Raw genomic sequence first — 18,262 nt, 5'->3', positions numbered from 1 at the left:
CCTGCTCCTCAGAGCTGGCGAACAAACTTGGATTACTTTCTTGGCATCTAACAAAGAAACCCACAATGAAATACAGGCATTATTCCAAAGTTTTTTTTTTTTATTTCAAATCCATTGAAAGAAATAAAATTATATTTAAAAAAATAGAGTTATCTCACAAACTGAGGAAAGCCAGGAACAAAAAGAACAAGTACTTTTTCCTGAGAGGCAGATCTAACAGCTATAGAATGGACTTTATTCCTTCCTAGCTTTTGTCAGACGAAAGTTTTCTATTTCTAAGGCATCGAAAACACTCCTAGTGCTTCAACGGGGTTGTTCAGGTACAAAGCTTCAAACCTTCTAACGGGGATTAAGAAACATCAAAAGCTGCTATGATTTCCTTCCTTTTAACCTCAAACATTAAAGTGTACATACTTCTACTTCTTTATGTAAATTTGAGAATTTCACACTCATGACCTGAATTTCAAAGTTCTGGTCATATTTTATTAAAATCTTACTACTTCTTGCTAAGAATGTCCAAAGCATGAGCTCACACCCCAGTAACTAAAAGGGACCGGACAGCAGGAAGCACTGTTCACTGGTACCACCCGCAGCCAGGACCGGTCAGAAAGCACCCACCCCAGAAGACTCAGAGGCAGCTAGAAATTTACACTGAAGCCTAATTCCTAGACCACTAGACCTGCCAGCAAAGGCAGGTCATATCCTAATGGTTCATACGAAACCTACAGAACAAAAAAGTTACAAGTCCTTTACAATTCCCAAAGCTCTACACTTGCCCATTCCCCATACTTGGGTTCCCTCCATTTTATACTGATAAACCTATCAAATGAAAACCTTTCATTCCCAAACACTTCAGTAAGACAGTCAAGGCCATGGTTAACATTTTTTTACATTATGCATAAAACTGCACGACTGCTTGTGCTAGTTCTGATTTGCATAGGTAAAAGAAAAGTTTGAATCAATTGTTCCAAAAGTTCCAATCTTACTTTCTTATTTGAAATAACTGAGTACATTCCTGATGATTTCCCTAAAGCTTCTTTTCCAAGATAGTTAGGTCACTTCATATAATGGGTAAGGATAAATTCCATGTGGACATTCATTTCTGAAAGATACTGTTTAGTAAATAAAGAGATTAAAATGTCTGTAGCACCTCTTATAGACGCTTGAAGGTTCAGGAGACCTAACTGCATCCCCAGTGAGGTGCTACTGAAGATTCAGCAGGATTCTGGGGCATCTCCTAGTTATTTAAAACCTCTATCAACCTACAAGTTGATCGATACTCCAACCAAGGTAACCAACGTTGGACCCTAACAGCAACCCCTATCCTGTCTCCTGGCTCTATCGGGAGTTAGCCATCCTGGGATGGTGGCTCTCATGGGACAATACTGGGCTCGTGTCACATGCAGAAGGGATTCTTGGCCTTTGTTAATGGCTTTGCTGAGCTGCAGGGCACTGTGATGTCTGCTGCTGACCAGAAGGGCACAGACGCCACTCTTCCATCCACCTGAGGGTGCAACTTGAACTGCATCCTGGTTACAATGTCCCAGGGTCTTGGTGTGAAACAACAATGCGGCCTAAAATGACCACGTTCAAATAAGACAGCTGGTAACTGTTTAAGTCTGATGTGACTCAGCCTCTTGTCACCAGCCTGGGTCATCCAAAAACAAACACTGGAAGAAGAAAAAAACAGACTCCAACAAATTTGAGCTAGAACTGCATTCAAAGAAAAACAACGGCAATCAAAACTACCAACACTGATATAATCCAGATCCTAGAGATTCCCATTCTAGCGACTGCCACTTTTTAGTAATCAACAGAAATATCAATATCCTGAGTTTTATCAGTATTTTCTTGCTAAATAATTTATGGGACATAAATGCATACAAATGAATAAAAAGTGGTACAAAAGTCTGGAATAGAGCCCACTAACTAAGAAATGTCACAAAAACAATACAAAAAGATGTGTTTAAGTGAAATAAATTAACTGCTAAACCTTATACTTTCAAGTTTTGTTAGGCTATTATTTTGGGAAATGGCATGGAGTTGACATGTGTTTTTCTAATAACCAGTTGGTTAAGGTCAAATACAAGTGAGCCTTCACAGGAACTTTTTGCTTTCAAAATCCTCGGCCCCAGTGCAACGTATGTGAACAGAGAAACTACCTGCTGAAATTAATATTCAAAATCCTAACCCGCAATTTGGGTGGACATAAACTGTTAAGATGCTTTGATTTACTAACCAGGCTGTGCAAATGGTGTAAAAAAAAAAAAAAGCTTACTAGTGTCTGCAGAAGCTAAAACTGATACGGAGTTTCTCTAAACCATTGTTTTGTTTAACAAAATAATGCCAATCTAATAACCCAAAGGTACCCCAAGAGTGTAATTCTAATATGCTTTGCTTTTACTTTTAAAAAACCTAGTTGCTTCCTAAATGCTATTTCTATTTTTAAGCCAGTTGGCTGCATACTGCCTTTAAAATGCAATGGGGTTTCTTTACGTAACTTGTCATCACTATTCAAAAAACTAGTATTTGTTGGGTAAAACTAGTTATGCTGAAACAGGGTTTATGCTATACATAAAATCACTCCAAATTATAAAGTGATTGGTTTCTATTAGCCCTAAGCATTTTTAATACATAATTTAGAAACGAGTCACAAATAGATGAACAGAGGTCGCATTCAGCTTTCTTTCATCCAATTAACCATATCCATTAAAACCAAGACTCTTCCGCACGACTTGCCAGTTCCCCATTCCTTTTGTCAACCTAAAAAAGAAACATTTTTTTGGGAAGTCAGCATTTATTAAGAACATCAAGGTTCCAGGGCAGTTTTTTTTTTTTTTTACCATATACCTTTAAGTGTTTTTTATCCCCACAAAAATCCTTATCATTTAAAACCAGATATTCAAGTTACACGTCTAACATTTTTAGCTAATCAGCTCTTCAGGGCTGACCCTAGAAAACAACCTTCAATGGATCTCTGAATAATGGCGGTTCAGCCGCTGATGAGAGAGGTGTAGGTAGTCCCACCTTAAATGTTCAAGCCACAAGGTGTGAAGTTTGGAAGGGGTGAGCTCTACTGTCCTGCCTTGTCAGGATTTGTCGTATTTTCAGTGCTACTGGGTTGCACGTTATCTGCGAGGTTGTGTGCGTGCTCAAGAAACAAATCTTTCAGTACACTTAATTCCTTAGTCAGCAATTTAATTTTTGCTTCCAACCGTTCATTCTCTTCCTTGAGCTGATTGACTCTCTGCAGCGTATCCTGCGCTTTCTGCTTGCTTTTCAACCGGCTCTTTTTCACAGCCATGTTGTTCCTCTCCCTGCGCTGACGGTACTCGTCACTGTTGCGATCCATGGGTGAGCTCTTTTTGCTCTGCTTGCTGGGAGGCACAGCTTTGCCTCCACCCCCAGGGCCGGCGGGCACCAGCTGAGGAACCTGCTGTAAGCCGCTGGCATGAGCCTGAGTATGGATGACACTTATTCCGTTCACGCCCGGAGTGCTGTTCTGCTGCGATACCTTGCTCATTTGGGCACGCTCCCTTGTCAACACAGAACAAGCAGAATGAAGACAAGGTGATCAATGGTTTCCACACTGAACTGCCAAGAAATCTTCACATGTACCTATTTAAGAAAAAACTGCATTAAAATATTGGAAATGACAAGATCAAATGAGATCAAATTCGCATGTACTTAACAGCAGGCCAGTATTAACTGACTATGCTGAGAAGCATCTACAACAACTGCCAACTGTTCCCATGTTTCAGAAGTCTAAGTCACGTAATTTAGAGAAGTAAGTAATACACAGGCACCACACGGCCAAATTTAACCCACCTGAGTCCCTGAGGGGACTGCCCATCTGTGACTGTTATCAAAAATGGGAGGAAAAAACAAAGCGGTGTCACTAATTAGGTGGAGCATATGAATGACAGCCCTTGGCAGTCTGCGAGAGAGAACAATTACAACAGGAGAGACAGTGCAATAAAAGAGGGGCAATGGCTCAACTGCTGGTCCAAGTCAAATCAGAAGGCGGGAGCAGAGCGCCCAGTCCGGCCTCCTCGCGAACGCTGCACTGCCATCTCTGCGTGGCCCTTACTCCAATGTGCAGAGACTGAGCCATCAAGGACCTAACTGTTCTCCCAAAGCGTATCTGTATGGGATACTTTGAAAATGTGTTTTTTGGCTTGTTTTTATTTTCCTAATGACCTCAAATGATGGTAGTTTACAGAGATTTCCTAAGTTAGTTTCTTGGCTCATTGAGAGCCAGTTTGAGACACCCAGTTTGCTTCCCCATCTCATCAAGCTTCTAGTGTTTTCCTAATTCTTGACATAACTAGTAAACATATCTCAACACTGTCAACCTGATGCCACAAGGAGAGAAACAAAGGCCCTGATGATGCATCCAAGGAGGTGCAAGCTGGGAGTCAGGCTGCACCAAGAGCCAGGGCAGCGGCAGGCCTGCACCCGGCTGACGCTGCTCAAGCAGCACAGAGGGCAGGCCAAATCTGCAGTGCTGCCACGAGAAACAGTCAGTTTCAGAAACCAGTCATATTCGGATTACTCTGAGTCCACGCTGGTCCTAAAACTGCCTCAAGATGTGTCAAAAGGAGACCTAGCCTATCATCACGAGGCCACTTCAAGACAGATTGTCTAAACTGAGTGAATTATGCCCACCAAGAAGTCACACGCTGCTGGAAATGGAGGAAGCAGTGCAGGAGCCATAAAACGACCCCGTTCTCTTTCCACAAAACTGCATCAGTGGAAAAACCTGAAGCCACAACCATGAACAGCTTCAAATGAGTACACCTCACAATTCTTAAGAAAAGCTTCGCCCAAACCTTTAGCGAGTCATTTCTGTATTGGCCGTTTTTCAAAAGGCCATGTATCGTTGCTTTCCATTGTTTTTCAGGCCACAAAGGCAGTCCTGAGCTAGAGGGGTCATCTGTTCTCACTTCGGTACTAAGGAAACACCAAAAGCTTCCTTCCAAACCATGATGGACATCTACTCCAAGTTTATCTTCAGTAATGAATATTTCACAATTTCCCTTGATAATTTATCATGTTGCCTATTTTTTCTTCCAGTTGACAAGTGGCAGTTCACTCTAATTTGCACCACACTTAGCATTAATAGTGTTACTGGCCATCTATACTCTTGCCTATCTACTGGGCGAAAGTGAAGTGTTGACTCAATTTTTAAGAACTTGTTTAACACCTCTCCTGGGATTATCTCAACAATCAATGATTATGTTCATCTTATTTATCTTCTATATACCAACTGGGTTGTTAGTCTTTAAAGCTAATCCCTAATGAACTCAGAGATAACAATAATCTAAAGAAGTAGAGACCAGGAACCAAGTCGATTCTCATCCTGGCTCGCACATCCCCGTCCCACTCTGGACACACCCTTCCCTCTCTGGGCCTCCGTTTCCCCCTCTGCAAAGGAGGGATGTAAAATGCCCTCTGACACTGACACTCTACCATGAACTTCAGTCACCAAAAACACTTATTACAGGCTCCAAACTTAGTGAAGTTCATGCCCGCTTTTGTTCTCAAAGACACCAGAACAAGGAAGGGCACTTTCACCTCTGTCTGACTCATCTTGCCAAGGTACTGAACTCAGCAGACAAGGTTTTGAAAATGAGTCCTTGGCTTGTAAAACAAACAGGAATCATCAAACTGGTAAAATATGTAAGAAAGGGAAACTGGGAGATTAAAAAAAAAAGGAGTTATTTTTATTTCCCCAACCAAAGACAAGCCAAGAAAGCAGTGCTCAAGGTGAAGAGTTATCCACCATGGAAAGGGGGTCAAAGAGCTAACTGGGGCTAAGACTTACTCCAAACAGATTGCCAATTTTATTTTTTACACTGAGTAAAACAGCTACCTTGAAATGCTACATACAGTTTACAGTTCTGCAGTTTACACTGTTATCTGTGCTTTTGTTTCTTTCACAAACATTTAACGAGCACCTACAAAGGAAAATAAGCTTATTTCAAATCTGGATGTTCAACCCTAAACGAGAAAGTCTGGCTCCTACGTGGACAAATGCAGTTCCAAAGTTCAGTCCACAGGAAGCAGGGCGGCACCTTGCTTCCTTGCTGTGAATCCCTCTGGCAGGAGGCAGAAGGAAAACTGAAACGCAGCAGTTCCCAAAAGCACGGTCCCTGAACCAGCGGCATCAGCATCCCCTTGGCAGACATGCAAATGCTCAGGCTGCCCCAGACGCAGGCACCAGCAGTCTCAGAACAGGGCTAAGCGCTCGTCTTGACAGGAGCCGCAAGCGACTCTGGTGACACTGACGTTTCACAGCCACTGCCACAAACCAACCACAGATCTTCAGAAAGATGGACTGAGTGGGTACCATTTTTAAATTCAAATTTCTTAAATCAAGTGACATTCATTCAAATCAGGGATACACTGAAAACTCAAAATGTTAGAATGAGTACAGCAAAATCAAAATTTTCTCAAGTTTCACTTGGGACAATAAATGTCTCAAGCATTTTCCTAGCCCTCTTGTCATTTTTTTCCATATATATACAATGAGATATTCCTCCTCTCCTCCTTCCCAAATAAATGTTTAATTTCAATATCCCCAATGAAGATCTACACTCCAAAATATCCAGATATTTGTCCCTTGTTCCAAATCTGTTCAAATCATTGGTATTACTGGTATTCTACCCACCCGTCTCCCCCAAAACACCTTACTCCACCACCCCTCTCCAGTCTATGCCACAGTCACCTGAGGCTGACACCATCTCTCAGGGGCATAGCCTGCCCTGCGGCAGCAATGTTCCCCCCAGCCACTGTCTCCAGAGCAACTGAACACTCAAACCTGAGTGTGTCGCAGCCTCTCACTGAATATTCTTCTGTGGCTTCCACACACAGATCAAATCTCTTCAGGCCCAGCTCCCTTTCTCATCACCCCTCAACAATACTGGAAGCCAACATCACTCCCCTAAATGGTCTGCACTTGGTGCTTTTGTCCAATTTGTTCCCCTAGTTTCTCTGTCAATGCCAGCTCCACAGTGTGGCTCCCTGTAGAATAAGCTAGAGGCAGGCCTCCATCTTTGTCACCATACGCCCAACATCCAGTGGTGGTGCTCAAGAAACATTTGTTGAATACAGTCTCAAAAGGCTCAGAGAAAACATTTATTTATTTAAGTGTCTGATATAAAAATAAGATTCTCTAGCATTAAAAATCTCTTAAAACAACCATAATTAAATTGAGTGTTACTAAGATACCCATAATTAAATTGAGTGTTACTAAGATAAGACGCCTGCAATGCGGGAGACCTGGGTTCGATCCCTGGGTCGGGAAGATCCCCTGGAGGAGGGCATGGCAACCCACTCCAGTATTCTTGCCTGGAGAACCCCATGGACGGAGGAGCCTGGTGGGCTACAGTCCACGGGGTCGAAAAGAGTCGGACACAACTGAGCGACTTCACTTTCACTTTCTTTTCAAGATACACACAGTCTTACGATCCAAAGTTCTTGGTCTGTCTTAAAGGTATACAGGAAAATAAAAACATTTGCTACTCTAGTCCCCAGCCTCTACAGTGAAGGTCATTCATGTCTGGTCTTTGCTTCATTCAGTTGAGAACCTTTATTTTCCACTTTGTCCAGTTACGTTTTTCCACACCCTCAAGTTCTTAGGCATGTGTTGCCAGGGTTTGGCAACTCAGTACTACAAATGAAGTGAAGTAAGCCGTCAAACCCTAACACACACCCAAATGAGCAGGATTTCTACGCATTTGCCATGCTGGCTTCATGACCCAAAACAGGGGTCCACAAACGAGTATACTCCTTCAGGGAGCCTATAAGTGGTCCATTGGAGTATGAGAAGAAAATACCTTTTGTCTTTTTTTAATGTCATCGTTTTACTCTAGTTTTGGTGTCATTTACAACACACACCAACTATTAATAACACACCACACTGTTTATAAATATACATCTTTTAGAGTCATGCTCTTTTTTCTTTTTCTTTTTACTGATTGGTCGGGAAAACCAAAAAGGTAGGAGACCAATGTACCTATCAGCATAAGAACCCACAGGAGCATCCCCTACCCTCGGCCTAAGAACACACAAGAAACATGGAATCGTGACTACCTGCGTTTACCATTTCTGTGATCAGGTGGGGCAATCTTAGGCCATAACACCAAATTCAGCCACATGAATTCTGCCCTATTCATCTTCACCTAGGGCTCACCAGGTGCTGTTTAAATCCCTAGGGATGAAACTACCTGTCCAAGATCAGACAACTTTGCCGAGGGTTATGACACGATCTTGAGAAGTTAGGAGGATATTCTGGGGGTAAAAAAAAAAAAAAAATTAAGTTTAGGTTCTACCTATGTTTTTCAGGCAGGTATTAAAATGGCTGAATCTGCCAAGTGTGCCCACCAAAAGTAGGACTCAAGAAACTGAAAAGTTCTTCAGCTCACTAGCATCCTGTAATTATTTAGCCTTGTTTACACTAAGTTTCTCCAAAACAGTGAATCAACTTTAAGAATAGCTTATCCCAAATACTACTCAAGTAGTAACAGCTAACCAGATTTTAACTTTTAGTTATCAAGGGCTTTTAAAGACTAAATTTCTTAGTAAAGCAAGCCTCCATAGTATTTTATTTCAAATGTGTCTCTGAGCATCCCATATCCTACCTGAATTAAAGGATAATCTCTTCAAACAAGAATTCAACTGACAGCGTATCCTGGGAGAGAGACCTACCAACTTTTGGGTAACCCACCTATGTTAAACACCTTTCTGAAACGGACACATTTTATGTAAGATGCTAGATGACAGCACAAACCTCAGATCAGAGGAAAGCCAAGCAATTAAACCTTCTGAAGAATAAAAACCCACAAGCTTACTTCGAAGAACAGATTCTCATTCCCCTCAAACATGCATTTCCATCCTCTCCACCTAGGCACCTCGGCTAGCAGTTTTCCTGTGTTCCCTCCAAACACGCTAATGAAGTGCTTCATTTCTTGCCCTCCTCTTTGCTATTCAACTCTTGGCGGCTGCACGTTCATCGAACTTGTGCTCAACAGTCAACGCAGGGTATATATTCGAAGTACAGCTCCATAAGGAAACACAACATTATTTGAGTAAAGTCATATATTTCAAAATCAACTGCTTTCCCTGCCTACTTTTCTACCATCTTCTGAACTGGATTCCCGACTGCCCGACACCGAGCCGTTTAGGACTTGCAGGAAATAATCCCAGGTGGCACTCAACAGGACGCGATCCACCTTCTGCTATTCTGGGAACACCCTTTATCCCCAGGGGCCAATACGAGCCTGGCTAGTCACACTGCAGAAACAAGAGGGCCGGGTTCTGGAGTGGGGCACAGCCGGGCTCGCATCCCGTCCCGGGCCGGCAGCAGGGGCGCCGGGGGAACGCGGGGGTCGGCGGGTGGCGCCGCGGCGCTGGGCCGGGGCCAGGGATGAGCTCAGCGGCCCCGCCGAGTGTTGCCGGCAGGTTGCATCAGACGCCGCGCGGGGCCGCCGCCCGCGCCGCGGGCCGCGCGGGGCCTTCCCAGCAAGCCGGCCGCCCAGGGCCGGGCTGGGTCTCCTCCGGCTGGGGCCGCGCCCACGCGAGCGGCCGGCGGCGCCGCGGCCTCCTCCTCCTCCCTCAGCCCGCCCGCGGCCTCCTTACCTGGCCCCTCCAGCCCGCCCGCTCCCAGGCGGCCTCCACTCCAAGCGGCCCCGCACGGCGCGGCCCGACCCGACCCAGGCCTCGCAGCCCGAGAGTCAGCCAGGAGGAGCGACGGTTACGAAACCGGCTGCCTCCGCCCGTTCCGCCGCCGCAGCCGCCGCAGCCGCCACCACCACCGGCTTCCCCTCCTCGCCGGGTCCGCGCGCGCGGCCGCTGCCGTCGTGACCAATGGGAGCGCCGTCTTGTGGGGGACACGCCCTTCCCCCCGCGACGGGCAGGGTCACCAGCCAATTGCGGGAGGTCTAGGCGCGGGAGGCGGGCACGTGGCGGAGGCGTATCCCACGGTTCGGCGGGGCAGGCGGGGCTGGCGGGAGAGGCTGCCCGGAGAGGCTGCCCGGGGTTCCCCGGGAGAGCGCGCTGGGCGGCTCTCCGAGGGGTGGGCGGCCGACAGCGGGGAAGGTTCGGTGGAAATTGGAGAACCAATTAGTAGCCTCGAGAAGGGAACACCTGTCTTTGGAAAGCACAATTTCCTGAGATGATGTTTTGAATCACCGATTTCTGTTTTAGTTTCACCACGTCCTCGGGGAGCCCCGCCTCGGCGTCGCTCCCTGGAACAGTTTCCCGGAACGGCCCACCAGGCTCGCCTCCTGGGACGCTGGGCGCCCGACGGACGTCTCACCGCCAACTGCCAGCACCACTCGGAGGGAGCCTGGAGAGAAGACCTCGACTTCAGGGCGGTGAAGGCAGCTGCAAACTTGTTGAAAGACGAAGGGAGCAAAACTTTCCCAACATAGGATTAGTGTTGATGTCACATTGGTGCAGACTGTGGTTATGGGGGAATGCATTTCCACGATCCATTCTCTTGTGCTGTACTGTCCTCCAGGTGAACAGAGACGTGATCTCAAAAAATGGATGGCAGTCCATCCTTATTTATCTAAGACAATTCACAGGAGAATCTGAAAGCGTATCAAGACCAGGAAGCAGCGCTCAGGGTGAAGGCAGATAGGTTTGATTGCTTCCTCTTTAGCACTTCTTATCGTCCAAAAACTGGAGTCTTTGAAAGAGGAAACGTTTCTTCATCACCCAGGCCACGGCACCAGCTCATCGCATAAGACTGTTTCGAGGAATCAGTGAAGAGATGATAAAATATTTGCAAAAAAATAAAGATAGTAAAAATCAAAAGGGAGGCAACTGCAAATGAGCACTGATAACCACAGAAGCACACTTGGTAGAATGACACAGAATCATGAAAAACACTATGTTCTTTCACTTTGGCCCTTAGTGTTCCGAGTTGAAATTTCTTTGATCAAGATTTTAGCACTGTTAAAACTGGATTCGATTTTGTTGCTCACAAAATCATAACTACACCCACTCTTTCCTAATCACTTAAAAAACTGTATAAAAAATAAACTATGGGTAGGTTCATGTATCCTCTGGTTTGCTAACCACTCTGCCAAGCTGCTCCAGCATTCTGCCTGTCTGTCTGGGCAGGCCTTCTTCCACATTCAGCAGGTCTAGTCAATGCCAAGGAGACTAGAGTATTTATTTCCTCCTCAGCTGGTAGCTGGTAATTCTTTCTTCTACTCGGTTTACACGTATTTATTTGGTGCCAATTATGTGCTAAGCTGTTGGGAATCAGCAACAAACAGTCCCTGTCCACACGGAGCTTACACTTAGAAACATTCAGTAATCACACAGTTTTCTAATGAAAGAAGTACAAGATGTTGCAAGAGATTATGAGAAGGGAATCAAACCTGGTCTATGGGTTAGGGAAACCCTGTATGATGAGTAGGATTTGCCTAAGTGGTACAGATAAAGGGAATGTGTCTTCAAGTCAGAGGATCTCGCTCATCTAAAGGTCTTGTGAATTCGCTCAGTCGTGTCCGACTCTTTGAGACCCTGTGGACTGTACCCGCCAGGTTCCTTTGTCCATGTAATTCTTCAAGCTAGAATACTAGAGTGGGTTGCCATATCCTTCTCCAGGGGATCTTCCTGACCCAGGGATCAAACCCTGGTCTCTCATATTGCAGGCAGACTCTTTACCCTCTGAGCCACCAAGGAAGCCCCAAAGGTCTGGAGATGGGAGAAATTTAAAGCCAGAGTGGCTAAAGCACAGTGCCCCGGAGGAGAGTGATGAGATGGACAGGACCTTGTGGCCTGGGAAGGAATCTGATTCTTACCCTAAGAGAGATAGGAATCCTCTGAAAGACTTGCTGTCATTGTAAGGAAATGAGGAGAGCCTGGTGGAGCTATTTTTAGTTTAAGGAGATCCACAAATTTCTTGCATGTCACAGGGACCCAAGCCACTACAATCAAAGAAAAGTTTCCTGCATAGATCTCTGCCTCACTGATACTCAATACACAGTCTACAAATCCAGAGAATTTGTAATCAAGTAGTACCGTTCCTTTTCACTTTCATGCATTGGAGAAGGAAGTGGCAACCCACTCCAGTGTTCTTGCCTGGGGAATCCCAGGGACAGGGGAGCCTGGTGGACTGCCGTCTCTGGGGTCGCACAGAGTCGGACACGACTGAAGTGACTTAGCAGCAGCAGCAGCAGTACCTTAAAATCCCCTCCAAAGGACTTGAGAAGTAAGACCTCCTATAATTGAATAGGCTAATTACCTGAGAGCGACTTCGATTAACTACTTAGTTACCTAACAGATATGGACTCTAGTGTCAGGCTGTTCTGTTCACAGCTGCACCTCTTACTGGTTGTGTGACCTCAGGCCAATAACTTAACCTCTGTCTCATCTGCAAATGGGGAGACCAACGATGTCTATCCAATAGAATAGCTGTAAGAATTAGAGTTGATAAAAGTTAGGGCCCTAGAACAGCCTGGCTGATACAACGCTGTTGTTAGTGTTGTTTAGTTGCTAAGTCGTGTCCAACTCTTTTGCAGCCACATAGACTTTAGCCCACCAAGCTCCTCTGTCCATGGGATTTCCCAGGCAAGAATACTGGAGTGGGTGCCATTTCCTTCTCCAAGGGATCTTCCCAACCCAGAGATTGAACCTGCATCACCTACATTGGCAGGTGGATTCTTTACCACTGAGTCACCAGGGAAACCCGATACATGGTAGGAGCTTAGAAGTATCAGCTATTATTACCATGATGCTCATAACTGAATTACAAACCAATTATATCCACAGAATTATAGTTAACTACAATACACTACAAAACAAAGTCACACTGTGCTTAATATTACTTTGATGATTCAGGCACTGAAGTATTCACAATATTGAAGATGATGTTGACTCGATAGGGTATCTCAAAAGGCATTTTTTAAAGGATAGTTCCCTTAGTTACCACATTTTATCATTTCATTTCTTTCCACCTTCTCTTAGTATTTGAAAGCCAGACCAATAGAAGTTTCCCATGGAAACTTAAGTATTTACCATAAATGTATCTTAAGTACTCAGAATGATATTTAAGTATGATAAATGTGTATCTGTAAAGTTTCTGAAAAATTAATATACCAAATTAACCACCTTTGACAGATCTGGACCACAGCTATAATATTCTGAGGATTGAGATAATGTCTATCACAGGTTTGAGTCTCAATAGATGGTTTTTGTGCTATATTAGCAATTACATGACAGTGATTGGCAATTATTCCTCATTGGTTGGGGCTCTTTTGATAGGAAATAACTGAAAACCAACGCTGAGTATGCTTAGCACAAAGAAGGATTTGGTCAAAGATTTTAGGGCATTGCACACATTATTCCTTCTTCACACAGCCACTGACGGCCTCAATGTTCAAAGCTTTGGTCACTACAGAAAGGCCCGCTCACCTTACCAGTTTCTGTTATAAAAGTCCTAGACAAGGACTTGGGGGCTGGTCCAGCTGGATCAAGTGCTCTTCCCTGGAATGGTCAAATGGCTTGGAGCAGGTCACCTTGTACTAACATGGCAGCTGTGGATGATAAGGCAGAGGCAGCTCCCAGAGGGAAAGAGGGCACTGAGCAGACGAATCCACCAGTGTCTGCTTCAAATGCCAGCTTACACTGTGGCCACTCTGATGGAGCCTTAATCACTCTGGTTGTCTGATTTGTTCTTTCCTGTATCATATGATCCCCATCCTGGAGGACAAGATTTAAACCTCCAATTTTACCTTCAGAAGCACCATTTGGAATAACAGCTAAGATGCTCAGTGGTTGTCTTAGGACATCCCCAAATTTCATAAGTTGGCCCTATGTGTGAAAGAGAAAAATCTGACATAGTTTAAACTAGAATAGTGTCAATGTCTGTTATAAAGCACTTTTCCACATGTCAGATTTCATTATTCTATCAGTTAGGATGTCATCTGTACCTAGAACCTATTATTCAGAATTAAGTAAGTCAGAAAGAGAAAGAAAAATATCATATACTAATGCATATATGTGGAATCTAGAAAGATGGAACTGATGAATCTATTTCCAGGGCAGCGATGGATAAACAGACATAGAAGACTTACGGACATGGAGTAGGCAGGGGAGGTGGATGGAGAGAGTAAGATGTATGGAGAGACTAACATGGAAACTTACATTGCCATATGTAAAATAGACAGCCAATGAGAATTTGCTGTATAACTCAGGGAACTCAAACAGGGGTTCTGTAACAACCTAGAGGGGTAGGGTGGAGAGGGAGATGGGAGGGAGGGGACATATGTATACCTATGCCTGAATCATGTTGATGTTTGGCAGAAAACAGCAAAATTCTGTGAAGTAATTATCCTTCAGTTAAAAAATAAATAAAAATTTAAAAAGAAATGTCATCCATGCATTTTAGAATAGTACATAGTATCTGTGCACACAAGGATTGGTGTGTGCTATGGTGTGTACTGTGTAAACACATGAAAATAGGTCAGACTGTCTGCATACATGAGAGCTGTGTTCACAAGAGGGGTGTGACATCTGTACATATCAGGAGAGGTAACTTGTATCTACTTGTGGATCCAGGAATGTCTTATATCTTCACCCCTCTGAAAAAGCACTAATTACCTGTTTCATGTTGATTGTAATGCAAATTACTCTAGAGCCTATGAAATACAAAACTGCAGATAAACAGAGGGTCATTTGGGATTTGTTCATTCGTGGGATATGTGACGCCAGTCTCCATCATAGTGGTATGATGGGTTCGGGAAACGGAACAAGGTGATGCTGGCTAGCATTTACCTAGCTAAAGCTCTGTTCCCCCTCTGCAGAGGGGGTTAACAGTAAATTCCTCATAGAGTTGTCATGAGAATCAAGTAAACTGCCATGAAAAAAAGCTAGCATACAGCTAGCATGCAACATGGCAGGCACAAAATAATCTGTCCATCCACAAAGAATTTGCTACCTAAGACCTGGTTCCTGGTGTCTAATAACATCCTCCAGTAACAGCAATGGGGCTCCTTGGAAAAATGGCTGATTTTAGGACTGAGGCAGGAAATACACAAGATGAGCCTGGAGCATCTTGCAATGCCAGAAAGAGTGGAAGTACTCAAAAAGCAAAATAATGAGGTAGGTGTCTTCGCTCAGGCTGCCATAACAAAGCGCCATAGACTGCGTGGCTTAAACAACAGAGGTTTTTCTCTCACAGCCCTGGAGGCTGGCAAATCCAAGATCAAAGTGCCAACAAGGTCGACTTTATTCCAAGGCCTCTTTTCTTGCTATGAAGTCAGCCACCAGCTCACTGTGTGCTCATGTGATCCTTGTATGGGATACAGGAGAGAAACATGCTCTCCGGTGTCTCTTCTTATAAAGGCACTAATCCTATTATGAGGGCCCTCATGGCCTCATCTAACCCTAATGTCCAAATATCCACCTCTAAATACAAACATGCTTGTGATTAAGGCTTCAACATGTGAACATGGAGGGGCAACAGTGAGACACAAACATTTAGTTCAAAATAATGTGTCAAGGAGGCACAGAACCCCGATGCCAATATGAGTAGCAAAATAAATAATGAAGAGTTGAATTATAACCCAGGATATAAAACAAATGCCCAAGAGTTCATGTTCTTTTTTTTTTAATTTTGGCCACCCCATGAGACATATGTGACCTTAGTTCCCCAGCCAGGGATCAAACCTGTGCCCCTTGCATTGGAAGGGTAGAGTCTAAACCACTGGACCACAGGAAAATCCCAAGAGACCATGTTGATGTAAATAAATGAACATCAGAAAAGAGATGGGTCTCCCATGCAGAAGAATTCCAAATAATTTATGTAGATACTCTGCCCTCAGATTGGGGGGGGGTCATAATTCTTCACTCTTTATGGAAGAACTGCACAAAAAGACTTTCTTCTGAAGAGCAGAGCATGAAAGGGAAAAATAAAGAGAAGGGTTATAGAGGAGAAACCTGATGACACGACCTCAGTTGATTAAGGTCGACATAAATCAGGCATAAACCATGCTGCTGTGTTGCTGTTGTTCAGTCACCAATCATGTCCAGCTCTCTGCAACCCCATGAACTGCAACACGCTATCTGTCCTTCACTATCTCCCTGAGTTTGCTAAAATTCATGTCCATTGAGTTAATGATGCCATCCAACCACAGCATCTCATTGCTATAATGAGTTGAAAATGCCACTTGACGCCCAAGGATTCATGATAGTCTAACTATGAGGAAGTTCAGCTCAATTGCTGAATCGTGTCCAACTCTTTGCGACCCCATCGACTGCAGCACAACAGGCTTCCCTGTCCATCTCCAACTCCCAGAGCTTGCTCAAACTCATGTCCATTGAGTCAGTGATGCCACCCAACCATCTCAACCTCTGTCATCCCTTTCTCCTCCCGCCTTCAATTTTTCCCAGCTTCAGGGTCTTTTCTAATGGGTTAGTTCTTCCCGTCAGGTGAGCAAAGTACTGGAGTTTCAGCTTCAGCATCAGTCCTTCCAATGAATATTCAGGACTGATTTCCTTTAGGATTGACTGGTTTGATCTCCTTGCTGTCCAAGGGACTCTCAAGAGTCTCTTCCAACACCACAGTTCAAAAGCATCAGTTCTTCGGCACTCAGCTTTCTTTACGGTCCAACTCTCACATCCATACATGAGTACTGGAAAAACCATAGCTTTGACTATACAGACCTTTGTCAGTAAAGCAATGTCTCTGCTCTTTAATATGCTATTTAGGTTTGTCATAGCTTTTCTTCCAAGGAGCAAGTGTTTTTTTAATTTCATGGTTGCAGTCACCATCTGTAGTGATTTTGGAGCCCCCCAAAATAAAGTCTGTCACTATTTCCATTGTTTCCCCATCTATTTGCCATGAAGTGATGAGACCAGATGCCATGATCTCATTTTTTGAATGTTAAGTTTAAAGCCAGCTTTTTTACTCTCCTCTTTCACTGTCATCAAAGAGGCTCTTTAGTTCCTCTTTGTTTTCTGCCATAAGGATGGTGTCATCTGCATATCTGAGGTTATTGATATTTCTCCCTGCAATCTTGATTCCAGCTTGTGCTTCCTCCAGTCTGGCATTTCACATGATGTACTCTCCACATAAGTTAAATAAGCAAGGTGACAATATACAGAGTATATTGTACCTGATGTACTTGATGTACTTCTTACCCAGTTTTGAACCAGTCCATTGCTTCATGTCCAGTTCTAAGCATTGCTTCTTGGCCTGAATACAGATTTCTCAGGAGGCAGGTAAGATGGTCTGATATTCCCCTCTTTTAAGAATTTTCCACAGTTTATTGTGATCCACAGAGTCAAAGGCTTTAGCATAGTCAACGAAGCAGAAGTAGATGTTTTTCTGGAATTCTCTTGCTTTTTCTATGATCCAATGGATGATGGCAATTTGATCTCTGGTTCCTCTGCCTTTTCTAAATTCAGCTTGAACATTTGGAAGTTCTCAGTTCACCTACTGTTGAAGCCTGGCTTGGAGAATTTTGAGCATTTCTTTGCTAGCGTGAGATGAGTGCAATTGTGTGGTAGTTTGAACATTCTTTGGCATTGCCTTTCTTTGGAATTAGAATGAAAACTGACCTTTTCCAGTTCTCAGGCTACTACTGAGTTTTCCAAATTTGCTGGCATATTGAGTGCAGCACTTTAACAGCATCATCTTTTAGGATTTAAAATAACTCAGCTGGAATTCCGTCACTTCTACTAGCTTTGTTCATAGTGAAGCTTCCTAAGGCCCACTTGACTTTGCACTTCAGGATGTCCGGCTCTAGGTGAGTGATCACACCACTGTGGTTATCTGGGTCATTAATATCTTTTTTGTGCAGTTCTTCTGTGTATTCTTGCCACCTCTTCTTAATATCTTTTGTTTCTGTTAGGTCCATACCATTTCTGTCTTTTATTGTGCCCATCTCTGCAGGAAACATTCCCTTGGTATCTCTAATTTTCTTGAAGAGATCTCTAGTCATTCCCATTCTATTGTTTTCCTCTGTTTCTTTGCATTGATCACTTAGGAATTAAAAATGAAAGTCACTCAGTCATGTCCAACTCTTTGTGACCCTGCTGCTGCTGCTGCTGCTGCTAAGTCACTTCAGTCGTGTCCGACTCTGTGCGACCCCATAGACGGCAGCCCACCAGGCTTCCCCGTCCCTGGGATTCTCCAGGCAAGAACCCTGGAGTGGGTTGCCATTTCCTTCTCCAATGCAGGAAAGTGAAAAGGTAAAGTGAAGTCGCTCAGTTGTGTCCGACTCTTATCGACCCCATG

The 18,262-nt window shown here is 44.1% G+C and overlaps 1 protein-coding gene across 2 annotated transcripts; it reads right to left on the bottom strand.

Annotated features, from left to right (window-relative positions):
* Nucleotides 1–79: 79 nt before the first annotated feature.
* On the bottom strand, nt 80–9,846 carry CEBPG (CCAAT enhancer binding protein gamma). 2 transcript variants are annotated; one of them, XM_019978984.2, is made up of 2 exons: nt 9,643–9,846; nt 80–3,618 (listed from the first exon to the last, which is right to left on the bottom strand). In XM_019978984.2, exon 2 carries the CDS (start codon nt 3,521–3,523, stop codon nt 3,074–3,076), a length of 450 nt encoding a protein of 149 aa, XP_019834543.1. In that variant the 5' UTR covers nt 3,524–3,618; nt 9,643–9,846; the 3' UTR covers nt 80–3,073. The 2 variants fall into 2 exon arrangements, with proteins under 2 accessions (XP_019834543.1, XP_070627019.1); XM_070770918.1 differs by lacking the exon at nt 9,643–9,846 and adding an exon at nt 8,098–9,391.
* Nucleotides 9,847–18,262: the final 8,416 nt, after the last annotated feature.

The sequence above is a fragment of the Bos indicus genome, chromosome 18, assembly GCF_029378745.1.
Source record: "Bos indicus isolate NIAB-ARS_2022 breed Sahiwal x Tharparkar chromosome 18, NIAB-ARS_B.indTharparkar_mat_pri_1.0, whole genome shotgun sequence".
NCBI classification, from domain to species: Eukaryota; Metazoa; Chordata; class Mammalia; order Artiodactyla; family Bovidae; genus Bos; species Bos indicus.
This window is presented reverse-complemented; position numbering and strand designations above follow the sequence as displayed.

What these genes read in the sequence shown, in the direction of transcription:
- CEBPG (XM_019978984.2), bottom strand. Translation starts at nt 3,523, where the DNA reads ATGAGCAAGGTATCGCAGCAGAACAGCACTCCGGGCGTGAACGGAATA.